Source organism: Dermacentor silvarum, chromosome 3 (genome assembly GCF_013339745.2).
Source record: "Dermacentor silvarum isolate Dsil-2018 chromosome 3, BIME_Dsil_1.4, whole genome shotgun sequence".
In the NCBI taxonomy this organism is placed as follows: domain Eukaryota; kingdom Metazoa; phylum Arthropoda; class Arachnida; order Ixodida; family Ixodidae; genus Dermacentor; species Dermacentor silvarum.
In genome coordinates this window covers 146,622,547-146,646,952 of record NC_051156.1, presented here as the reverse complement: position 1 = coordinate 146,646,952, position 24,406 = coordinate 146,622,547, and the positions used below count along the sequence as shown (strand labels likewise).

Genomic DNA, 24,406 nt, shown 5'->3' with positions numbered 1-24,406 from the left:
CCTTTCTTGCGCTTTTTTGTTTCTTTCCCATCACTCATTCACTTGTTTGACGAAAGGTATGCTGGGAGAAGTATATTAGTCCGAATTTCTTGTTAACTAGTATATTGAAGGTACGCCGTGGGAATGTACGATCTTAATGTGCATAGGTGTTACGTTAAGGCCTCACTTTCATGAAATCCTGAGGTTGCCTTGCAGCAATGATCCGAGGAACGTCTAGGCTCTCCAACATGTTGTCCACTAAGGCCAGGACGAGTTCATTCTATAGAAATTCCTTGGTCCGGATATTCATGACGGTGGATGAAGTATTATGTTGCTATACACTCTAAAGAGTTTAGTAATAAGGCATAGAGAACAGTATATATCTGAGCGTGAATTTTAATATAACTTTTCAGAAAAGGGCGCCCCACCGGTCCAATAAATGCAATATTGGAGCAGAGAAAAGACCATATGCGGCGGAATTAGGACCCCGAAGGCAGAGGGAGGTCTAAAGGTTGAAGAGAAAATAAATCAAGATCAGTGGTTTTTGGTGTTTCTTGTGCTTTTATTTGTCATTTCTTCGGCCATGCAACAGCAATCACAACAGGAACGAAAGTGTTTTCTTTTGGCGCCAGCTTGTGTCTGTCATTCCGGAAATGGGCCTGGTGTCTCTTGTGTCAATTGAGATTTTTTCTGCATGAACAAAAAGCGATGCACATTGAGCAGAAGTCGTTGACAGTAGTAAATCACATTGGTATTTTGGAAGACGCGAAAACGTGGGTTAGTTCAGCTCTCTGTATACAGTCGTCTTGCGTAAAATAAAATTGAGTTTGCCTGATTTCGCATAGACAGCCATTTCGAGAAGAGCCGGGAACTGTCCTAAATATTTTCTACCGAAGAATGTTCACTCGCTCCTAAACGCCACCGCAAGGCATTAATGCTGGTTTTGTGTTTTGGCGCACATCATAGTGTAAAGAGAATTCGTTTGTTTCAGTCTGCACAAAAATGTCCAGTTAAACGATCTCGCAGGGGATTAGATAACGACTAACCTACACAATAAACAGAACAGTGCCTGTTACAGAATTAACAGATTTACTTTTTATGCCGTAATAGACACATTCAGACCTACCGATTTCACTTTAATTTTGTGTGCCATAACCCTTTTCCAGTTCTTATTGTTTGGGTTATATTGATTTCACATATGGTCATTATGGTCAAGGGATATGTACTCGGAGGAATGAGGGCCCAGTGAGGGCTCAGTGCACCTAATTTTTCGGTGCTTACCACTTCTTCAGGACAGGAGCGTAGCCGTAGGGACTAAGACCATAGCTGTAGCTGAGGCCGTACGGCGCGACTCCGTACACGTAGCGCAGCTTCAGCGGGTGGGCGTCGACCCTGTGGCTGTAGCTGACGCCGGTGGTGCGGTAGCCGTACGGGGTGGCGACGTTGTGGACGGTGGGAGCGACCGGCACCACGCTGTGGACACCGTGCACGGCGGCTACGGGGGCACCGTGCACCGTCGTGACAGCAGGGACGTAGGGGTATCCAGCACCCACCGGCACGCCGTACGTGGGGACGTACACGGCGAGGGCACTGCCCAGCAGAGCGGCGAACAGGCACAGGACCTGCGTAGAATTGTGTCTCTTTATGAATTAAAGCACGTAGTAAACATTTATACTGTTGACATTTTCACATCAGGCGACTGAACATTTATCTTGCTTGGTTGGTTGTTCCTCAATAATTTGTGGGGTGAGTGCACACTGACTCTCCTTCTTCGTGATCTTTCTTTTCCCTATTTCCACCTTCCCACTCTGCAGGGTAGTCAACCAGGTATCGCGGGGTCGACCTCCCGGCATTTCCTTATCTGTCACACACAACAGAACACTTGCATAGTGGACTGTTGCAAGAAGCCACTGAGGGCAGCTGCTCCTGCCCCCTTGCTAGTTTTTCTGAGGAAGTGCTTGCACCACTAAAACGCGGAATGTGGCGGCGCCTAAACGAACTGGTTTAGAAGAGTATAGTTTGTGAATAAATGCTCTTAGCTTGATTGGACTAACAATGAAGTTGATAGAATATATGCCTTATTTAGGGGTATTTGTTTGCTAGCTAGTTAGCAACCAGCTGAGAGAATGTACATGTAATCAAACATCATACTTTGATAGCTACTCCTTCCAAGTTTCATTGGCAATAAAATATTTTTAGACATGTGGCAAATATGTGAGTTTGCAATCAAATGGAGCTGATTGAAGAGGTAATTATGTGGATTAACGATCAGGAATACGGTATTAGCCAATAATTACAGTCAGCGATAGCGTTGGTCGTTCCTTTATCTGTGTGCTCTTCGCTGTTTGCTTGCTGTAATAGAAACAAGCACTAAAAAAAAGGGGGGGGGGAGCAGTGCTGCCGTCCGAAATGCATGTTATAAAACGAATGTCCAGACAAATCGCCGTAGTTCTTAGGTATATCGGGTGTAAGGAGGTCTTCAAAGGAATTCAGTCGTTTAGTGGAACTTGTCACAACCGCCATACGCATAGTTAATTATGTAGGGTGTTATGGCACAAAAGCAACATAGGCTATGATGCGCAAACCACAAGGTGAGCCATAAGGATACTTTCCCCAATGTACGTCTTGCACAGCTCAACAGCAGTCGGGGACCGTATGGCATAGCCGCGAAACTTGGGCACTTCGCACAGTTTCTAGAGTCTCCCGGTGTTGGTGAGGTAGGTTAGGGGAATTCGCGGAGAAGAGATTAAGTACCACGCCAGTGAGTTGGAAACGAGCCAGCTTTTTGTCATCCCGCCAAAGCTCATTTACGTGTATCCTCAGTCACCCATGTCTATCCGGACTTATGTGACGAAATTTCGATCTAGTCTGTTGGTATAAATGATTTAGCAGTTGCGTTTGCTCTTTAGGGCGTGTGTAAGGGCATCATTCACTGAGTACTAAACATAGGAATGTTCTACCGCAATACTATTAGTATAAATAGAAACATTGACCGCCCTTCTACTACTGTGAAGAGGGGTGCAAGCGAAGCTTGTGTTGACCTCATGTTTATTGAACATCGGAAACTTCAGCGGTCAATTTTGTGAAAGTGAGCAGAGTAGCTTTGTGATCCCTGCGGTATACTGCAACGGGTTCCGTCATCTCGATGTCAGACTTGTCGTTTGCAAATGTCAAATCTACACACGTACGTCTTGTAGTATAATGGTTACGTTCACAATCAATAGCTCATACCCCCTTAATCAATGGCTCATACCCCTGTAAACGTGGCCTTACCATTACGATGACAAAAGAGAAGGGAAAATATACGGTGGAATGCTATGAGCGGCAACGGAGCTAGCTGTAGAAGACCACGACGACGAATACCGGAGCAATGGCACGAACGCGTTCGCGCGGTTGCGCTGAACGGCGCCAGCGTGCCTGCTGTGCAAGAATACGACGACGCTCGAGCTATTGCGGGCGATGATAGTTTCTGCGTTACATCGCCGGCGCAGGCTAGCGTATACAGGCTTCGATTGAAAAGACTGCGTGCTGTGTGGAACGGTAAAATCACTGTGTTACGCTTCGTGTGAGGCAATATGAAATATATTGATAGCATAGTTTTGTATCAATAGATGATTCTAAGGCACAGTGTTTTTCAATGCAACATAGTAGTAAACTTGGAGAATTTAGCGATAATAAAAAGGCGTAACGCGTAATAAAGAGACCACCCATGGTCTTAAGGTGCCAGACGCTGCCTTTATCAAGTAACGATGAAATACTCACGGCGTTCATGGTCGATTCGTTCCTACGTTGCTGTACAGAGCTCGAAGAAGTGATGCCTGAACTGAGATACTCGGTCCCTTTTTATACTCAGTACTCGTGACTCTAGAAGCTATGCTTCTTTCATATTGTTTTTTTAAGTTGCATGACTTAGTGGAGAAGGGGAAGATGCTTATGTTTTCGCATCCTCACTCAGCTTGTGTTTACTTTAACGCATCTACTTCAGCATGCTTATCAACAGAGGTCCTCCTCGCTTTCATTAGCGAATGGGAAGTAGCGACTTTGCGTTCGTCGTAAAAGGCAAGCATGCATTGCCCTTCGCTCCCACACTCTCGCACCCCGTTTCTTGCTCTGAGCAAAGAAACAGGAATATTTTGAGAAGGCCTAGGTGGCCTTTCTGAGCATTTGTCGGAATGTATATATATATATATATATATATATATATATATATATATATACGTGGTAGGGAGAGGTAAAACTGGAAACATTCGAGTTCCTTGCTCGAGAGCTTGCATCGTTCAGTCACACTCGAGGAGGACCAAGCAGCGTCTCACCTTGAACTTTCGTTCGGGTGGGTCTACTATCTCCCCCATCGCCTGGACAGTTGTCGCCGGATGCTTGCTGACCTCTGCCTCCCTGCCGTCGTAGTATGCCACGGTCGGCGGCAGTGTCGACACACTTTCAGCGACACTTGCATTGCCAACCAGATTGCTTAGAAATGCAACCCGGTTATTTATAGTTTGTATGCCTTAATGTGAATGCTATTTGCGCAGCAGTATTTGCGCAGCCGACGCTGAACACTTGCCTGTTGACTCTAGCCATTGTGCCGTTTATTATGGTCGTGGGAATAAGTAAACATCGCATGGCTTGTGATGAACGCTAATCTAGCACTTACGAGGCGTTATCACTTGAAGAAAAGAAAGAAAATACCGCTTGCAGGAGAAATGCGACCGCCCTCAACATGTTTTCAGTAGAGGAGGTCAGTACCAACGGTTCCGGATACGAATCGAATACGAATAGTATGTATCGAATATCGAATTGAATATCGAATACTGAAACGCAAGCGCATACCGTATTTACAGCAGGAATATTTATTTTGGAATAACTAGGTACCACGCCTGTGCCGACCAGAGCTGCGGAGTGACAACTCTGGAGTAGGAATGATTCTGGAATTATTGCACATTTTTAGGCACCCGGAATTGAATGTTAGTGGAATGGTAGCATCAGTGTGAAATTGCGATGGGAACGAAATTGGAGCCCGAGTGATTGAGTTGGAATGAAACCGGTACATTGTTCCAGAGTGCTAAATGTTGATTTTAAGGGAGACCACAAAACCGGGAACTTTCCCAATGGGACTAAACTATACTTACACAATTCATTACATTTGCATTTTTTTTCTCAATACGCAACTTTCAACATATACTTATAGGTCGCCACTTCTCCTGCTCTAATTATAAACAACGCGAAATGCTGCACATTCTGCACTTCTGAGTGTCCGGAAACCTTTCCTGTTTACAATGTTGAAAAACATTAAAAAGCAACGTTTAGCTAGAGTTAACTCCTCTACTTTTACTTCAACATTCAAGTTAGTTAACTTCTTTGATTTAGTCAACTTATTGACACTTATGTAAAGAGTTGTCAAGAGTTATTTAGACAAAGGGAGGAGGTCAAAAACGGCCCCGTCGCAAGCGGTAGCGCCATGCGCGAGTCTACAAAGAGTTTCTTTGATTGCACTGTCGAATATCCCGAAGGCGCGATAATAGGCTGTCAGAGAGGTGTGCTGGAATATGGAGCCCGTTAATATACTAATAAATGTGAGAAAAAAAAACACTGCAGATCTCAGCAATTCCTTCTCATTTACTGCCACAGCAGCATTCTCTTACTACGAAGACCAGGATCTTAATTTGGGTCTCCTGCGTTTTCTTCAAATATTTTCGCTATCTCACTATGGGGAACATGGTGTACGATTAGTTGGTACATTGATTTAATGTATTGGTATTGGAGATACCATTAGCATCGACGCCTTGAAGGGAAAAGAGGCGAAAAAATTGTTGAAGCAAAAGTTGAAGCACAAAAATAACTGGAACGCGCATGCATTTAGTCCCACACTTTGGGAAATAATATTTAGAAACTGGTGACATCCTGGAAATTCATTTCAAGTGGGTGCGTCCTGCAAGCTCACCGGCTGCAATTCGTAAATTGCAATATGTGTCCTAAAGTAATTAGCTTAGAAGTTCATTAGTCAATTTTTGTTAACTGAATATGTATTTTGATTTCTCGTGCTATTAATGTCCGCCTCTTCGAATAACCCAGCTCAAGGATGAGAGTTATGCTACCTGCCACAGGCGATATTAAAAATTCCGTAAAGCTTAATTTTGAACACCCGGTATTATGCTTGCGCACAATTGCCCATGCTAGCAGCGAAAGGCCGCAGGCTGCCGTGACTCCGCCACCGAGCCTGTTGAGCGAACTTCGTTGACCGGGTTCGTTTCGGGAATTACTCGGGGCATTCGGCAGATATGCACCACAGACCTCTTAACCATCTTGGAATGGATAGTAGCAACTGGATGGATGGTACGGTAGCAACTGCTTCCGGCTGAGACGATTGGAAAGTTAATAGAAAGAGCGACAAGAAAATAATCGACTTATCTGAAGACATTCATTCCGTTCGACCCGTGTAACGTCTCATCCTGCAGCCTGTCCAGATGTGTCATAAAAATGTCAATAACAACCTAGGCTATACACTAGCCTATGGACACGCCTTGCGTCCGGATGTGAACTTTTCTTTTCCAAGGAATCCAAATATTCTTACAGAGAAATCGCACAGCCTTTCTGGGCGTCGCATGTTAATTCAAAAGCTCAAATAATATGCGCTATAAAAGGATTTAGCACTACTTGGCTAAATAAGCCACAGTTTTCATTAGGCAGCCATGTTTCCTTAATTGGTGCCAAAACTATTTACATCCGCAGGTTCATATGCTAAAGCTTGCATCTGGGCGAAAAGGAAACATCATTTAGAGCTCAATAAGAAAATTGGCGGCGCATCCATCATGTGGAGGTGATTAGTGACGTTAAGGCGGTTGCAATATTTTTCATGACGCGTGTGTAATTAATTATATGTGCACATGCTGTGTTGGTAACTATGATGATTATTGTATTCTCAAGTCATTCCCCATGCAATCGGTGAATAAAGAAACCTTATAACCTCATCAGCAGACGCGCGAATGATTACAAGAATATCTTCTTCTTATCAATGCACCTTAGTTGAAACTCCGTAGCAACCCCCACTATCTATAGTATCCTGACGGCAACTTCATTGCAATGACTATTCATCAAGCGGCCGTGCTTGACGTGGAGGTTCCTGTTGCGGATGGGGTGCCATGCCTTTTATATATTTAAGGCTACATACATATTGTGTCACCTTGGCACATACATTCTGGGGGATTGGCTAAGAATGGGCGCAGAGCAATATAACATACGCAGTGGCGAAATTTTCCGTTCGGGCACATACCAAGTGGCACATACTAAGTGACTCGTGTGGCCTGGTAGGCTTGACATCAGCCAGCAGCATGACGTTTCGGGCACATATACAGTGTCTTATGTTCTCTGCTCGACCAGGCAGCCGGCAGCAAATGCGCAGTGGCCAAAGCTAGTAGGCAAATCACGTCAGTGGGAATGTGAAAGAGGTTGGACAGATACCGAAACTGGGTAAAGTTCCCAAGCAATGCAAATCGCATTAAAACTCCACATTTGTTATATGTGTTTATTTCATTTTGACTTGACTGATCTCCACAAGCACTGTTATCTTGAAGGTGCCGCTTTCGTTGCTGGTCAAAACGACTTGATGACGAATCACACTTCAATGCTTGATCTTGAATCTGAAAGATTAAAACAGTAATATAGTATATAGAATAACGCAGCAGGATGAGGTTCCGTGTAGCTTTCAAATCGTAAGAAGCGTTGGAGTTGGAGACAACCTGTTTAACAAATTTAAATAAAGAAGTTGAAGTGCTTTGCCCACCCTCCACATAAAATGGGAGAAAAATTTTGCAATGGGCATCGCCTAATGACACGCATGCTTATAGTAAGCGTACAGCGTCCTTTCTACGGCGGAGTAAATTTCGCATTTGGTGCTATGCATATATATCTGGGTGGGTTTTCTCAATCAAAATAAAGTTAAACGTTCCTAATGAGGTCGAGTGGATGAAAACGAGACCGAAAATACGGAACTCTCTTTCGATTTTGTTTTATTAGACAGCAGTACCGTTTATGAGCGCTTATTTTTTCATCCAACTCCGAGGGAGCAGTTGCATTAGTTTTTTGGAGCCTTGCATGTAATATGCTTGCGCGAGTATACTTGGCGGAGTGCGTAAGAGTCTATACCATGTGGTGTTAAGGATCACTGCATATCGAACTGCTTAAATATCTCAAAATGACATCTTTACGACTGGTATGATGAACAGAAATTACCATCTATATATAAACTCTTGCAAGAACATTTTCATTTTATGGACGTGCATAGCTAACTTTGGTGCAAATAAATGCAGGGTTTCCTGCTAGTCGATTCACAAATCACTCTATAACCATGGTACGTCATGTAGGAGTACAATAACATCAAAATAATACCTGATGGCACGCCAACACACCACAAAAGCGTTACCCTGCACATACTATGATTTGGTTCTGAAGGTAATTTACTTTAGCTTGTCATCCAGAGTTTACATGTTTTAGTAGCTTTATGGCTCTATAACAGGCATCAATATGCATTCTTTTTTTCTCACGCGTAAGCTTATTCGCACAAAACATTCTTTGTGCATTTATTTAGCTTAAGAAACTTAAATACAGAATCTACAAAATGATCTGCGAGTAAGATGTAACTTCCGACTGTAATTAAGTGTATGCTCGCAAACATTCTAGCAGAACACGTAAAACAGAGCCATGCCGAAAATGTTTGCCGCATCTCACCACTTCTTCAGCACAGCGGGGTATCCGAAGGTGTCTAGCCCGTAGCCGTAGTTCAGGCCGTAGGGCGCGAGGCCGTAGTCGTAGCGGACGGGCACTGGGTGGGCATCGACTCTGTGGCTGTAGCTGACACCAGTTGTGCGGTAGCCATACGGAGTAGCCACGTTGTGGACAACGGCCGAGCTCTGGACAGTAGGGAGTTACTGGCGACACCTGGGGGGCAGCCTGCAGCACGGCTACGGGAGCGGCCTGCACAGTCGGGACAGCTGGCACATCGGGGAAGCCGGCCACCGGCAAGTCATACGTCGGGAAGTAGACGGCCATAGCGTTGCCCAGGAGAACAGCGAAGACCCACAGGACCTGAGTCGGAACAGAGATATATCATGGCCACAGTTGCAAGGGGGGGGGAGAAAGAAAAAAACAGATAAGTATGCTGAGAAACACCAGCAGGTGCTACTAGCCTTCTCTCTCTCTGGCTGCGTTCGTCTTAATGCGCTGTCTCGCACTTCCATGGCCATGTAATACCTACTAATGCATAACTTCGCGCATTATCGAAGGCTTGCTGGACATGATAGGACGATTGGCAATACAATGTCGTGACACTTGGAATACGGGTGCTTGTTTTTCGAGTAAATTTCGAGAATTAAGAATTTTGTCGACGGCAGATGACATAATGGTCTAGTTTCATGAGCGCCTGAACGCACACGACGCCCAGTGCTTAAAAACAAGTAACTACTTAACATTGTGCCTGGCACTAAAGTAGTTCATAAATTGCTCCTCTGATTGAAATTTTATTTGTGTTACCTTTAGACTAGATAGAAAGTTATTTCTCAGAACCACAAAGTTGTTACGTCCATCTAACAATAACAGCATTACCATTATTTTAAGTTTGAGAAGCACACTTCTATAATCCTTACTGTGACAATAGCGCATGAAGAAAAATGCAGATGTGGTAACTCCTGCATGCAGAAGACGCAATTAGACACTACAAGAAACCATGTAACTAAAACGCTATAATTATAACACGTACTGCTGAAAAGGAGGAGACTGTAGCTATACTTACGGCGAACATGGCTGAGCAGGCTTCGTGAAGCCGGCTTGTGGACAGAAGAAAGTAGTGCCCGTGCGTAGATTTCCGACTGACTTTTATACCCACTGGTTAAAGAAGCGGGCTTCGATTTCAGGATGTGGTCATCTGGCGCGTGCGTGGAAAAGGACGAAAATTAAAGTACGTATGCCGTACTGTTTTTCTGGTTCTGGTTTCGCAGGTAGGACGTGAAAGTAACAAGTTTGTTGGAAGATATCGCGTAGAGCTGGGTTTGCCCAATAAGCTATTTAGCAATTTCTGCAGCTCTGCCATATGACGCGATTCGAGCGCCTACACTAACATAGTATCGCACGCTTGGTTGCTATGTTTTGTTTCGCATTCCGTGGGATTATAGCGAAACAACATTTAAAGCAAGTAGAAAAAGTAGGTTTAACCATATGTAGTGCTAGAGATGGTCCTGAGCTGCATTTCGCCATAGCAAGCTTCTGAACGCCGGGGGAAGGGCTGTTTCACTAAATAAAGCGAACACAAGTTTCTGACGTATAGAGTGTAATAAGCTACTCGTTTGGTGCTTACTGAGCTCATCGTTGCTTCATTCTTTCAAGGGATGAGGCGGGTGAGCGCATTACGCTGCCTTGAATTTTCCACTCTGACGCTATCTCTTGATCGTATGGGAACAGAAAACTGCTTCGCTTTGCCACCAGGTGCTTCCACCTACGTCTTTTTTTCTTTTTTGCCTCGGGACGCACCTGTGACTGTTGTTGACATATTATCGTTTACGTGTTTATTGCGGCCGCGGCTCGTGCTGAACCGGGTGCAAGTTGTCTTCACTCGTTATTTGAAAAACGCCTTTTTTTTCCCTCAACGGGTTGCAAATGTTTGCAGTGAGAAAGCGCATTTTTTTTCTTTGAACGGAGTTACAGGCTTGCGTTGCTGCTGAGCAAAAAAAAAAAAAAAAAACTGCAACAAGAGAAAGTCGATGTTGCGCTGAAACGCTGGACGTAGAAATCGATAGAGTTTTTTATATCTGTCAGGGCTGATTTCAGTTGCATCAGAGAACATTTTCCAAACATACAAGGTATGTGTGAAAGAGTGGGTCATTAAAGTTCTTTTCTAATGCAAAATGATGAGAAATTTGACTTCGACAACATTGACAGGAATAAATAGCGATATAGTCATTACATTCTATAGAGAAAATACACGAAATATTGATTAGTTCAAGTGATTTCCAGAGGAACCTACATTGAGCGTCCTGATGACGTCACCAATTCGACTTTCAAACAGAGGAAACAATTTTGTTATATCTAAACTGAAGAACGTCAGAAAGAAAACGTTACGATAAATGACTCTGAATGTGGTGAGGTTTTTTTAGCCGTTTTTACTAACCAAAATGTCTAGCCGCGTGTGATGGGTTTCTTTCTCTTCGAATTATGAATAATGGCATTTCCCCGAGCCGACAAAATCAGTTTGGTTGCCCTGTCGCGGACGGTTTTTACGGCGATACCTGTTAGGGGATAAGTCGGCTGTTTTCTTGATGTCCATTGCTGGAAGAGCTATCCATTGCTGGAATAAGCGAGGGCTTTGGCAAACTTTTAAAATACAAATAGACTAAAATGTCGCAATGCCCTGCGAGGATAAAAACTTGGAAACCACCCATTGCCTATTGAAGATTCCGCGTATCAGCCACTCACCGATACTAAAAGAAAGGGTCGTGCGCTTGGACAATATTGTGCATCTCATCTTGAGCGGTCGGTAATATGACAAAAAGACGCTACGCTCTGCAGCTTGTCCGTGAACTGGGGTCAAGGTGAAAGTAGCCTTTATTGAAGACTGTGTTAAAATTTTGGTCTGGATGTCATGGATTGGGGTAGAGAGCCTGTATCTGTAAGCTATCCTCTTTGGTGTGCTTAGGGATGCCAGTGATGACGTGGGACGCTTTCTTGTGTTGTGTCTCCACCTGGTGTCATTGCCTTATATGGAGGTTGTAGTGCTGCTAGCTGTATCGGACCCTGGAATGTAGCAGTGCCAAGACCGGCTGCTTGGCCACTCGTATACACTTACTCCGCCTGCACGGAACGCCATCCGCTCGATTAAAAAAAAAGTCGCAATTTTGCCCGAAAGGCGAATGCGGTGGCCAATTACTAGACAGCTATACCAAGTAAGGATAGTAGTTTCGTCGGCTGTATAAACTTGTAAACGTTCGCTAACTAGGTAAATTAGCAAACATGCTGTCACGCGCACCCAGGCGAGGGAATTAACCTTCGTGCTACCTCTAATCCCAATGCGAACTAAGTAAGAATGCGCCAAGGCCCGGTACCCATCGCAGATCACTTTCAATATTGGGCCTGCGCGGCCACGCCATATGCAGCCATCGGCGGAGTAGAACGCCCCCTGTGCATTGCGCGCGATTGCTGACGGCGCGCTTCCTCCCTTCTTTCCTTCCTTCCGCGCGCGAGACCGAGCCACTATCCGCGGCTCACCCTCGCACGCTTTCACTCGCACTGACAGCACACGACGCGCGGCCACTGTGTTATCACCCTTCAACTTTATAAGGAACGTGACGGCAACGACAACGCAAATGCGCTTTGAGTGTCTATATAACTGATATTACAATATAAACTGAAACAAATTTTGCTGTTTTCCGAGACAAAAGCACGTTCTGATTACGACATTATGGGGTGCCTATAGACGCGCCTAATTTTATGTCACCTGCAGGACAAAGGCCTCTCTCAGAGATCTCCGATTACACCTGCCATGCGGTAGCTATTTCCGAGTTGTGCCTGTGAATTTCCTTATTCCATCACGCCACCACAATCTCTGCCGCCCTGGAGGCGCGGGTCCCTTTCCTTACCGTACTTATTCTGTAGCTCTAATAGACCGGTGGTCTATTGAAGTTACATCTCCCATACAAATTACATTGCCTTCCCTGCTCTATTTCTTCCTCCTAATGTGTATTACAATATCGACTACCTCCGCTTGCTCTCTAATCCACATCAGTGTCGTCCGGCCTCTGAACGTTGCGTCTAACGTATTTCGTTGCATCGCTCTTTGTGCGGTCCTTAACTTCTTCTCAAGCTTCTTTGTTAACATTCCAAGTTTCTGCCCCATATGTTACTACCAGTAGAATGCAATGGTTGTGAACTTTTCTTCTCAAGGCAAAGTGGCAAGTTACTTCTCGTGATTTAGTAATACTTACCATGTGCGCTCCAACCCAGTTTATCGTCTTGTAAATCACCTTTTCATGATCATGGTCCCCTTTGGCTGATTGACCTAGATAAACGCACTCTTAAACAAATTCTAGAGACTGACTACCAATCATAAATTCTTGTTGTTTTGCCAGGTTATTGAACATTATCTTTCCCTTCTGTAGATTAATTTCTGCTCTTACACTTTCTGGGCTAAGGTCCTCATTCATTTGTTGCAGTTCATCCACTGCGTTGATAAACAAGAGGTAGCTTATACTTATTGGAAAAGAATTACCACGCGCCTCCAACAAACCTACTTTGACATGATTTTGTTTGAAACAAGTATGATGGCAAGACCTTTGATTACCTGGTATGCTTTTGCGTAACACCCTATAATCCTCACGACATTCAAACAAATAATTATTTTTACAGGGTGTCCCAACTACCATGCGCCAACATTTCAAAATATGCAAATACCGCATAGCTGGGCTGAACAAAGGTAAAGTGTTTGCCGTCACTTGGAGATATTGAGATTATTTTTCGCATTCCGGGCTTATCACATATTTAGTCTTAATAAATTAAATAAGTTCACAAATATTAGAGTTAGATTAAAAGTGTCAATGAGAAAATTGTAGAGCACCATGAAAAACTCCCGATACAGCTTTCGGTTGCTCAATACGTGCTACATAAAAGTGTTTTTTTTTTTGAGCGTGAACGAAGCCCGCGAATACACGCAAGAGGCCTCAAGCGGCCAGTCGAGCTGCAATTTTGAACTCAGGGCTCCGACGCACGTTGCATTACTGGGGTTTTTTTGGAGACAAAGTGTGTCTTAGCTGAATTCTCATGAGAATGGCGTATCTGGGATCTCATTATCTTCAAACCACTTATACAAATAAAGAACAGTTGCGTAGGTGACTTGTAGATGTCGTATGAACATGAAAATGCATCAAATGTTACTCTACATTCCGAGAACGTGTACCAATACTCAACAACTAAGGATATCGTAAAAATGTGTATAATTGGCTGTAAACAGGGTTGGATGTGAGTGACCTTGTCGCTTTCATCCTGTCCCGTGCCGCCGCCAAGTGCAATCCAATTTAACTGCCGCGCCTTCCACTGCATAACACGAAGAGCCCGAGTTCTTGTGGTCAGCCTCCTTTAGGTCAGAGAAGCGGATAATGAAATTACTTCGGAAGAAAGGCTCAGGAGGATGGATGAAACCAAACGGGTAGGCAGAGTGGTCAAATATTTGTACCTAGGAAGCGTGAACACAGAATTGATGAACAGGTCAAGAAAGCTGGCAACCAAGTAGAGGGTAATTGAAAGTGTAAATAGACAGCCATTGAGGAAGTGAGAGAGAGAGAGAGAGAGAGAGACGGTAACTTGGATGCGAAGGATGGAAACAAATAGACTATGGGAATTTACAAGAACGACAAGAAAGACGTTTGAAGACAAAACCTGTACAATAACAGAGAGCAGTGTTTTGCTATTTGAGGCTCGAGCAGGTTACCTGCGGACAAAAACACAAAGAAGCCAATATTCGTAACAGAATGAGGCTTGTGACAGCTGTAGCGAAAATGCGATACCTGCGGACAAAAACACAAAGAAGCCAATATTCGTAACAGAATGAGGCTTGTGACAGCTGTAGCGAAAATGCGGATAGAACTCAGCATATTTTAACCGAATGGCAAGGTAATCACCGAGCATGATCCGTAGGGGACATACACCATGCAAAAGTGCTGGAATTTAAAGCGGATGGAAGCATTATCCGGTCAACTGACGAGATAAGCTAGAGACGTTTCGACTATTGGTGGAAAAAAAGCACAAAAGAGATCGATAGGACTGGATTTGTTACAGGCTTAGCGAACGGCGCAAGGTAGATATATGTTTTAAGGAAGAAAAATACAATTAGGACGTTGCCGGAAAGTGTTAGACTATAAAGATTGTTTAGGAATACGTGATAAGCTCAAGCAGGCTAGGTTAACGTGTGTCATCACCATGTTTCAAAGGGAATTCCAATAAACCATAATCATCATCATCGGGACAGAGCAGAGCTGAGTCGAAGAAAGAAAGACCGGAGAGCCACCAGCCGCGTGTATTTCCACGCGACTGGCCACTCGACAAAAACGAGACAGGCGCTACTGATTGCCAAGCGACTGGACGCTTGAGTCACTTTGCACGTATTCGCGGGCTTCTTTCACGCTCGGAAACACACTTTTATGTAGCACGTATTGGGCAACAGAAAGCTGTATCAGGAGTTTCATGTTGCTCTACAATGTTCTACTGACTCATTTAACATTATTGTGATATTTGAGAAGTTCAATAACTAATTAACCCCAATTACGTAGTTAGGCGGAATGCAAAAAAAAAATAACCTGAGTATCTTCCAGCGACGGCCTGTTAAAATGAACCTGTTTTGAACAGGACCTCGTTGCCAGTCTCCTCTCGGCCAAACAACCATTCGAGGCGCGCCGGACGCTGCCCGCCTGGTCACGCAGCGTGGCGCCATCTCTCGAAGGAGGCGGCGCAAAAACCGCGCTGCGGAACTCACGTACCGCTGGCGTTGAAAAGAGCACAGGCAACCATGACTCAGTGCCAAAAGATGACACTCAAGTGTATGGTGTACTGTACCTGCCTTTTGAACGTCACTATTGGAAATATCGAATTAAACTTCAGCGTACTAGATGTTACAGCTTCAGTTTTATTGTGAACACACATTAGGAAGAAATCGGAAGCAATATTTTTTTAATAAATTGCTTGGGCAGTAACTAGCGTATGTAATGCGGTACTGTACAAGGGGGCCAGAGGCCGCATTTTCTTCAGTTTTGACTGGCTGCCCGGATGATCTTGTTGTGTTTTCGCAACGATGCCCGGATGTTCTCGTAGGTTTTAGCTCCGTTCTCGTGCCCATTCTCGTGTTGAGTGCTCGGATAACGGCTCTGTATTTTCGCTCAAGGTCTCTTGAAGGTAGCCGACAGCGGGAGCTAAAAGAATTTCATGCCTAATATGAAAAACATCAGGTGACTAGTCATCCGCGCGCACGCGATACCCGCATCATCGAACACTCCTATATACGACTTCTTATATACTGCACTGATTTGACGCCTACTTTGAGATTCTAACTTAAAACTTCGTTCACACGATGTTCATAACTTTGTTATGGAATGGAAATTTGGTGCTAACAATGCATTTTCCTGCGGAATTCAGTGTCTTGCATTTCGAATTGTGTTATTTCATGAGGCTGAAGTTCATATTGAAAATTCGACTGAGAAAAAAAATAAAGACAGAAAGGGAAACCGCACAAATGATTTAAGTGCCACATGGCTAAGCAATGAACCTACATTATCATTAAGCACCACTTGTTTTTCTTAAAGTGGCACCAAAATCATTTACCCACGCAGGAAAACATCGCTAGCTAGCGTATCAATTGATTGAAGAGTAAACATATTTTAGACATCAAGAGAAACACCTGATTGCTCGCATGTGTTTATTTCTTTTTCAGGCTGGAAAAGGGTGTCTCTTCAAAGGTGACTCTTCAAGGTGTCTCGCTGTCGTTGTTTGTCAGATAAATTTGATGCAGAATCACACTTCAGGGCTTGATCTTGTCTCTGAAAGATAAAAAAATATTATGTACTAAAAAAATGAAGGGAAGTAAGATATTGCGTATCTTCGCAAAGAGTGCGAAGGGTTGAAATTCAACACAATCTGTTTAATCAATTTGAATTTTAAGAGAGTCGGAGCGCGCCCCTTCGCACATAAAAGCACACTAACAAGTTCACAATGACCATGGAAGCACGATGAAAATAAGCGTGAAGCTGCTTTTCTATGGTGAAAAAAAAACATTTAACACATAGTTGTTGGTTCGGCTTGTAGCTTTATTTTGAGACCTCTTGGTGTATGTTACATTGCGTATGTGTTTGAATGTGTTTTGTTAATAAAAGTAACATAAACCGGAAATTACATCTTGCATATGGAAACGACATAAAAAGCAGCTTTCGTGCTGTCAAACTATAAAGCAGATATATTTAGGACGCCCGATCCCCCCCCCCCCCCCCTTCCCCCACCTCAAACCGAAGGAAGTAGTTACTTGAGTCTACTGGGCATCTATAACATAATATGCTTGACGGAGTGCAGCGGAGTCTATCGCATGGGCCGTTACGAACCGTGATACACACTTTTGAACTCCTGGCATATTTTAATTTATTTTATCTTCCATGTTCATGTGGCAAACTTAAATGAGGACCTAGATGTAACTTCTTGCCGCAAAATCTTCAATTCATGGATAAGCATACGTTATACTTACCACGACGAAATTGTAAGTTATCTGCTAGGGGCAATCATAATGTACTCTATAGCCGATGTACGCGTCATTCAGGAGTGCAATTATTTGAAATAATATTCGTTGGCAAGCCAATACACCGCGAAATTATTAGTCAGCCCATAGTGTGATAACGTTTTAAAATTGATTTCTTTAAGTTGTCAGGAAGAGTTTTCACGCTCTTGTAGATTTCGAGCCGTATGAGGGGCATCAATATTGTGCATTGTTAAAGAGTGGCTTTAACATAGGCTTAATCAGACATAGCTTCTTCCAGCAAATAATTAAGGAACTTAAGTATAGAAGCTACAAAATTACATGCCAGTAAAACCTAATTTCGGTGTCAATAACTGTACCGTTGCGAAACATTTAGCAGAAAACGTAAAGCGTAATCATAAAAACGTTCTTTGGCTCAACTCACCATTTCTGCAGCACGGTGGGGTATCCGTAGGCGCCAAGACCGTATCCGTAGCCGTAGCCATAAGGCGCGAGGCCGTACGCGTAGCGTGCGCGCACTGGGTGGGCGTCGACTCTGTGGCTGTAGCTAACGCCGGTTGTGCGGTAGCCGTACGGAGTAGCCACGTTGTGAACAGTGGGACTCACTGGCACCGCCTGGTGGACTGTCTGCAGGGTGGCCACTGGGGTGGCGTGCACACTCGTGACAGCTGGCACGCCGGGGTAGCCGGCCACCGTTGCAGTGGGGTAGCCAGCTACCGGCACGCCGTACGTGGGGACGTACACGGCCATGGCGTTGGCGAGGAGAGCGGCAAGCAGGCACAGGAACTGAAGCGGAACAAATTATAGTTATGTACACACACCCAAGGCAGAAGTAGGCGAAAACCAATGTAGGCTTCAAGAGTTAGCCAGCTCAGCAAGGCGGAGAAATACCACAAACCCTCCATTTATTTGTCCTCGTTCGTCTTTGGTGTCTGGTGTTTCAGTAGACATGAGAAGCCAACCATAGCTTAATGTCGCGCCCTGCTAAACAACGCTGCACTTGGTACTGATTTATGAGAAAGTGTTGTTACGAAAACCTAGAGAAGGAATGCTTGTCTCGCATATCACCTTTGATGGTTATGAATTATATTCATGATCGAAGGCCTGATGGTCATGCGGACTGAGCCGCTAAACGAACGAAGCAGAGTTATGATGCGCCTTCAGTCGCTAGTGGACGCGAATCAGCTTCGATGCTGTTACACTGAAAATACAACTCACCCATACTATACCGAAAAGAAGGTCAGTTGTGACTACTTACGGCGATCATGGTTGAGCGGATTTCTGGGAGCTGGCAGTTGCTCGGAAGAAATTATAACGCGGACAGAGAGCCCTTAGCTGCTTTTATACCTACTGGCGAAAAGTCACTACGTACTTTCTTTCTCAAAACTTTTTTCTTTTTTTTGCGATGTCGTTAGTTGACAGGCACGAGAAAGAAGATAGAAGTTAACCTGTGTCTAAAAAAAGAATAACTTAAGAAGTACATCTATACTGCTGTCGCATTTAGGGTGCTAAGGTCGAAAGTTTGCAGAAAGGGAGTAGGTTTAGCTGCATTTACCGATTAACAACCTAGTAATTTATGCGGCAGTGGCCAGCTTCGGACGTGTCCAATCTCTACATGCTATCAGGCGCTGGGTTGCTATGATTGTTTTGTGTTTTGAGGCACGCAAACGAAACGACATTTAAGGCCGAAAAAGAGAGAACGTTTACGGATAAGAAGGGCAGTGAAGTTGTAGCACGTGCATTTTTCTAGAGTGAGCTTCTCAGTGCTGAGAGCGAGGGGATGCGTTCTACCGATAAATGAAGTTAAACAACTTTCTCATCATATTTTGTGCAGTGTGTGCTCTGCTAGTATTTTCTTTACTCATTGAAGGGTTGGGCCGGGTGAGGCATTGACGCAGCCTTGAACTTTCCACGGTGACGCTATCTCTTCATCGTCTGCGAACAGATGGTTGTTTCGCTTCGAACAAGCATTTCACCTGCATTTTCCTGTTGCTTCTGGATCTTGCCATGATTTGTTAGCGCAGATTTGCCGATGCATTTCGGATAACCGTGTTTTCCGTTTCGTTGTCTTTTGAGATTTAGCTACTTTCTACGCAGCATTCATATACCTCAGTTAACTTCGTACTGCATTAGTTAATAGTTAACCACTCTTGAATGCCTCATTCCTCTCTTTGTTGCCTCTGGCCATGAGAGCGTCCAAAATAAAGAAGGAATAAAATGTCAAGGGTTTTTTTGGTGACCGTATTATGTTAGGTGCACATCCTTCGATTCTGTTCAGTTGTGTTTGCTGTGGTGTCTCCATCCAAGTTCATTGTGCTTTGTTGAGCTTGTAGCATTGCTTGCTTTTGCAAACCCTGGAGTGAAAACCCCGGAGTGCGGCTGGCAGCATGAAGAGTCGAATATTTTTGGCGTTATGTTTGTGATTGTTGCAAACTGTTTTCACCTTAAAAATGCAATCACCCACAAATAAGGGGCAAAAGAAATATCACCGTTGAAAGTAATTTCAATGATGACTGGCAAGTTAAGGAAGGTTTGGGTTAAGATGTGCGCTAGAACTTCCAATTTGATAGCAGTTTTCATGCATTTCAATTTTGATTGAGGCATGCATTTCGGAAATAAGTGGTATAATTGTACGCTGAATATTTCATGCTTATTACCTCACAAATTAACATGAATGTGTGAGAGAAACTATCTTCAAGTACTTTACCGAGCAGTCCTTTTCCATGGCTGGGAAGTTTAGGCAGCACTGCAGTTCCATCGTCGAACTTTTTTATCTGTTGACTATTTTATAGAGTGAAGAAATTTTCACTGAGCAAGAAGTTTTGCGCTCTGCAAAAGATTTTATCATCTGTATGTCTGGACGCGCGCGATGTGTATTCCGAGAGTCCTTGTGCGCATTTTACCCATCATTTGCTCGCATATCCTAGATTGCAATAACACTTGCAACGACCGCGATGTGACATCCGTAACTATTAGGTGTCTAAAAGGGCAACACGTTTTTGGTGCATTGCAATTCATAAATACATGAAAGAAGCGCTGATCTATGAGTAATTATTGTTGGTGTAAGCGATCAACACGCGCAAATGCAGTTCTTACGAAAGGATGAATGAAAACTCGTCGCTGCTAGAGGTCTTCCCTCGCGTAGAAACATGTGATTTATATTTTAGGAAAACATTTCTGATTTCCTGTCGACTAGTAGCCAGATAGATTATCCTATCGGTAGGTTTGCGTGTTTGTGAGTTTTTGTGGTGTTGAAATAGTAAGTTAAGGACTAATGTGGTTGCCCTTTAGGTTTTTTAGTTAATTCATTATGAACTAAGGTAAATAAGGCCCTTTTTGCAGTCTAATGACGTGGCAGTTTAAACGATCAAGAATAACTATTCGAGTCCTGTTTTAGTACGCGGCGTCTTTGCCAAATTTGAATTCTGAACGATAGTTAATTTCTGCATACATTATGCGCCTTCTGTGCACTTTCAGTTTTATGCGTCTCCGAGTATATTTATGTAATAGTGATACACGTTCTATACATTCGGTGAGAAGGTTATGAGGTTTTGATGTAAAAACACGGAATGATAATAAAAATGCTTTTCGTTTTTCGTTACCGTGTTTTGCAATGCCACATCTACTGTTCTTTCTGTTAATGCAGCTTCTGAAGAGTACTTTATTTTGCAAGTTCAATCATTTTTGCTTTGTTTTGCCAATAAAGAGTAAGTCTTCTAAAATAGCCAATCCAATAAAAAATAGACACCATATTGGTGCTTCCAAGGCGCGGTAAAATGTTGTTCGCTTTTCGGAATTTTTTTTAGATAAACGCCACTAATGCGAGAATACCTTCAGGTGGGCCAGCTACATTCAATTGATAGTGTATAATTTTCAAACCTCTAATATGAGCTTCCAGTAGAAAAGAAAAAAGAGGAACACGAACTATCTTACACATACAATTGAACTAAGAAATGCATGATCTGCGGCTACTGCTCGACAATTTATGCTTGGCTACATTTTATTTTTTTGGTTTCTGCACTTGCTGAGTGCTGTCGTCTTGGCTAGAGCACTTTCTTACAAGAAACGTTGAGTACTGTATCTGCAGAAAGAATTATACTATTTGAAGTTTGCACTGGCGAGTCACTTTGTCAAAGGACCACAATGAATTCGGGTGGATCATGGTCACGTTTCCTTCTGCGCTTAATCGTCGCTGGGATCAAGTGGCAGTTTAGAAACGTCTTTACCGACAGTGTTTTTTGAAATAAAGATTGAATCACTAAAAGAAAAATTGAATCACTAGAAGAATGCATTCGTCGAAGCCACCGAAATACATCGGCTCGATCAGCCCTTCAGAAGATTTTAAGTGAGCCTGTATAAGCTTATACATGGTCTGCATTAGTTTATTTTTTCAACTGTTATCAGCTGGTACTTATGCATAACTATACTAAAATTGGCGTGTGGTATATATGTATTATCAACCGTTATTATATATTTCGTTACGACAACTATTAAGGCGAAAGCCTTAGGTGTCTGTGTTGGCGGCGCCCTTAGTGTGCCCTTGGCGGTGACCTTGGTGAAAATGCGCCGTGAAAGAAAATGGCTGACTCCACAAGAAATGTTCGGATTGACGTCACATTTCTCAGTGAGGTTTCTGTAAACGAAGAAAATTAGTGTGCTTTCAGAAGAAAATATGGTACAAAAATATAGTTTCCTGACGAAGTTGAGGCCTTACATTGCATGTACGTGTACCTGGAAAATGAACAATTCTTTGCTTTGTACCCAAACAGTTGTGTGCGAGAAATGAAAAAAAAAATTGACAATGTTTTTTTCTTGTTAAACGTATATTTTGCATTTTTTTCTGGCCATTTATTGAGCCTACTCACCAACTTTACAAATTTCATAGTTCTTTTGAAGCACGCAAATGTCAGCTTCACAAACTCTTGTGTATTTTGTTTTATATTCATTTCTTGTAACCTATAATATATTTGGAAACACCCAATAGTTCTTTTTTCCCCGAGATTGATCCGTACCTCGTGGCCCCGAATATTAACAAGCGAAAAGCTGGAAGGGCATTGAACTTCAAATTAAACGAAGACATTAAGGGCTACAGCAGCGATCGCTGCAGCGCACACGTTCTCGCATACCAATCACCCTGAAAACGGCTTGATTTGTCGGCTCTGATTGGCATCTCATGTGTTATTAGCATATGCCGTTAAATCTACAACATTATGCCTTGAATGTCACTACTGTCATTCCGTCTGTTTCTAAATTAGCTGCAGCAGTGTCAGTGCTATTTTCTGGACCTAACGAGCTTGAATAGGTTAAGCTGCTGTTCTTCTTCCTTTATTTTTTTTTTCATCATGCAGGCTGTTATTACTTTCGGGTGTTGTTTCTATAGATATATATATGGAAACACACCTGGAAGACTAGAACATGCGCTTTTCCTCTTTAATGAGGGGCTGTCGGTTCCACAAGCTGCAAAGCTGCAGCTTTTATCTGCATTCTTACGATCAGGTTGATGTAAATGGGGGAAATGCATCCATTTCATTTCATTCCTAACATTTTTACCCTTTGCGGATGCCGACCGACACACACCGTTATACATTGCATACAGAGAAAACGGCTGCATGTAGCGAATACATGCGATGTTACACAAATTATGAAAACAAAACTTTCTGAAAAGGAAAAAAAGAAATATCTAACGGACTGGATGTGTACATACAACGACTTCCATCTTTATGTTGCTCTGCAGAGCTCGAATTTGCGTGCGTATGTGTGCGTGTGCGCGTTCACTTCTGTTTGTGGTGCTCACATGTGTCTGTAAAGCAACCGAAAATGCGCTTGAAATTTTCTTCCTGTGATGGCTATACGAAACAAAGACACCACAGCTCCAAGTAAAGCATAGAAGAAATGAACAGTTTGTTATTAAATTAATCTTGAGAAAAATGCTGGCAAATGTTAAATTAAAAATATTTTCAAACTTTTAGCTGCTACATGAAAAGGTTAATCAAGGTTCAAGAGACAATGACATGGTCCTATCTTATAACGGATCCTGCTGACGATGACCACAAAAGATAGTGCAAGGGTAAAGGATGATCTATACACCATTCCTCTGTTCCATAAGTCTAGCACAAACTGCACTTTTCCGAACTTGCTCGCAACTTCTAGAGAATACAAACTGGCATTGCCTTTGGCTTCGTCGTGACTATGCCTTTGCAAAGATGCGCTGGCTAGTACCGTAGACCGCGAGATTCAGGTTAACGTTAAAGATCTTTGAACTCTTTACTCTGTTGTAAAATGATCGGTGTTAATTTTGGGAATACCTTGAAACTGCACACTACCCGAAAATTATCCCGAACTGACTTCAGTATCAACAATCTGCTTTGCTGACCTTGTGTGACCTTGTGGCTTTGTGTATATAGGGTGTCATAACTATCATGCACCAGGAATTAAAATTATGTTAATGCCACGTAGCTGGTAATGTTATTTGCCGTCGCTTGGAGATACTCAGATTATTTTTTGCATTCCGCCTAATTACATATTAAGTAGTCAATAATTATTCAACTTCTCAAATGTTATTATTAGATGAAAAGTGTCAATGCGAAAATTGTAGAGCAACATGAAAAAAATTGGCTCATGTTTAACACTTGTAAACATCGTTATCGCGACCGAAAGGTCTGTTTGGCTTGGCTTTGCTAATCCGGCTTCCCTTTGCTCCGGTGTTTCAGCAGCCAACCGTGCCTTTGCACGATATTTCGCAGCCTGCCGTCTAGCTATATCTACTGGATTATTGGATTTAGCCCGTCGCTTACGCTGAAGCGCACCCACAGACAGCCCAGGCGGCGCGCCACTAATGGCGAGACTAAGCGACCAAGCGCCGGAGAAGCAGCCGTTAAACCCTCGCTTAGTCACGTGGTACCGTAGCGGCGAGGCTCCGAGGGAGCGCTGCAGCGACGCCTCTCCTCAGCGGATCACGTGGCGTGTCGTCACACCTGCCACACTTGCGCTCCGGCTGCTTAAGGTGATTGCGATGCGATGAATGACCTTGCAGCACTACCACGGTTTATGAATAAAGTAATAATAAAATATTGCAAAGAGTGAAAAATAAAATGTACTGAAAACAAGAAGCTTCTACGGTTATTTTTCTTTTTTCTTTTTCATCTCCGCGGCGACTGGCAC

The 24,406-nt window shown here is 43.3% G+C and overlaps 3 protein-coding genes across 4 annotated transcripts; all 3 read right to left on the bottom strand.

Annotated features, from left to right (window-relative positions):
* Window positions 1-536: 536 nt before the first annotated feature.
* LOC119444045 (uncharacterized) lies at window positions 537-4,405 on the bottom strand. 2 transcript variants are annotated; one of them, XM_037708563.2, is made up of 3 exons: window positions 4,293-4,405; window positions 1,261-1,601; window positions 537-669 (listed from the first exon to the last, which is right to left on the bottom strand). In XM_037708563.2, coding segments are annotated over exons 1-3 (381 nt in total). In that variant the 5' UTR covers window positions 4,332-4,405; the 3' UTR covers window positions 537-668. The 2 variants fall into 2 exon arrangements, with proteins under 2 accessions (XP_037564491.1, XP_049520997.1); XM_049665040.1 differs by lacking the exon at window positions 4,293-4,405 and adding an exon at window positions 3,742-3,812.
* A 2,890-nt stretch (window positions 4,406-7,295) lies between these two features.
* On the bottom strand, window positions 7,296-9,890 carry LOC125944372 (uncharacterized). Its single transcript, XM_049664782.1, has 3 exons — window positions 9,764-9,890; window positions 8,704-9,060; window positions 7,296-7,616 (listed from the first exon to the last, which is right to left on the bottom strand). The coding sequence occupies exons 1-3, from the start codon at window positions 9,770-9,772 to the stop codon at window positions 7,296-7,298; spliced, it is 687 nt and encodes a 228-aa protein (XP_049520739.1). The 5' UTR covers window positions 9,773-9,890.
* Window positions 9,891-14,439: 4,549 nt separating this feature from the next.
* On the bottom strand, window positions 14,440-18,543 carry LOC125944371 (uncharacterized). The gene is made up of 3 exons (XM_049664781.1): window positions 18,504-18,543; window positions 17,670-18,031; window positions 14,440-14,443 (listed from the first exon to the last, which is right to left on the bottom strand). Exons 1-3 carry the CDS (start codon window positions 18,510-18,512, stop codon window positions 14,440-14,442), a joined length of 375 nt encoding a protein of 124 aa, XP_049520738.1. The 5' UTR covers window positions 18,513-18,543.
* Window positions 18,544-24,406: the final 5,863 nt, after the last annotated feature.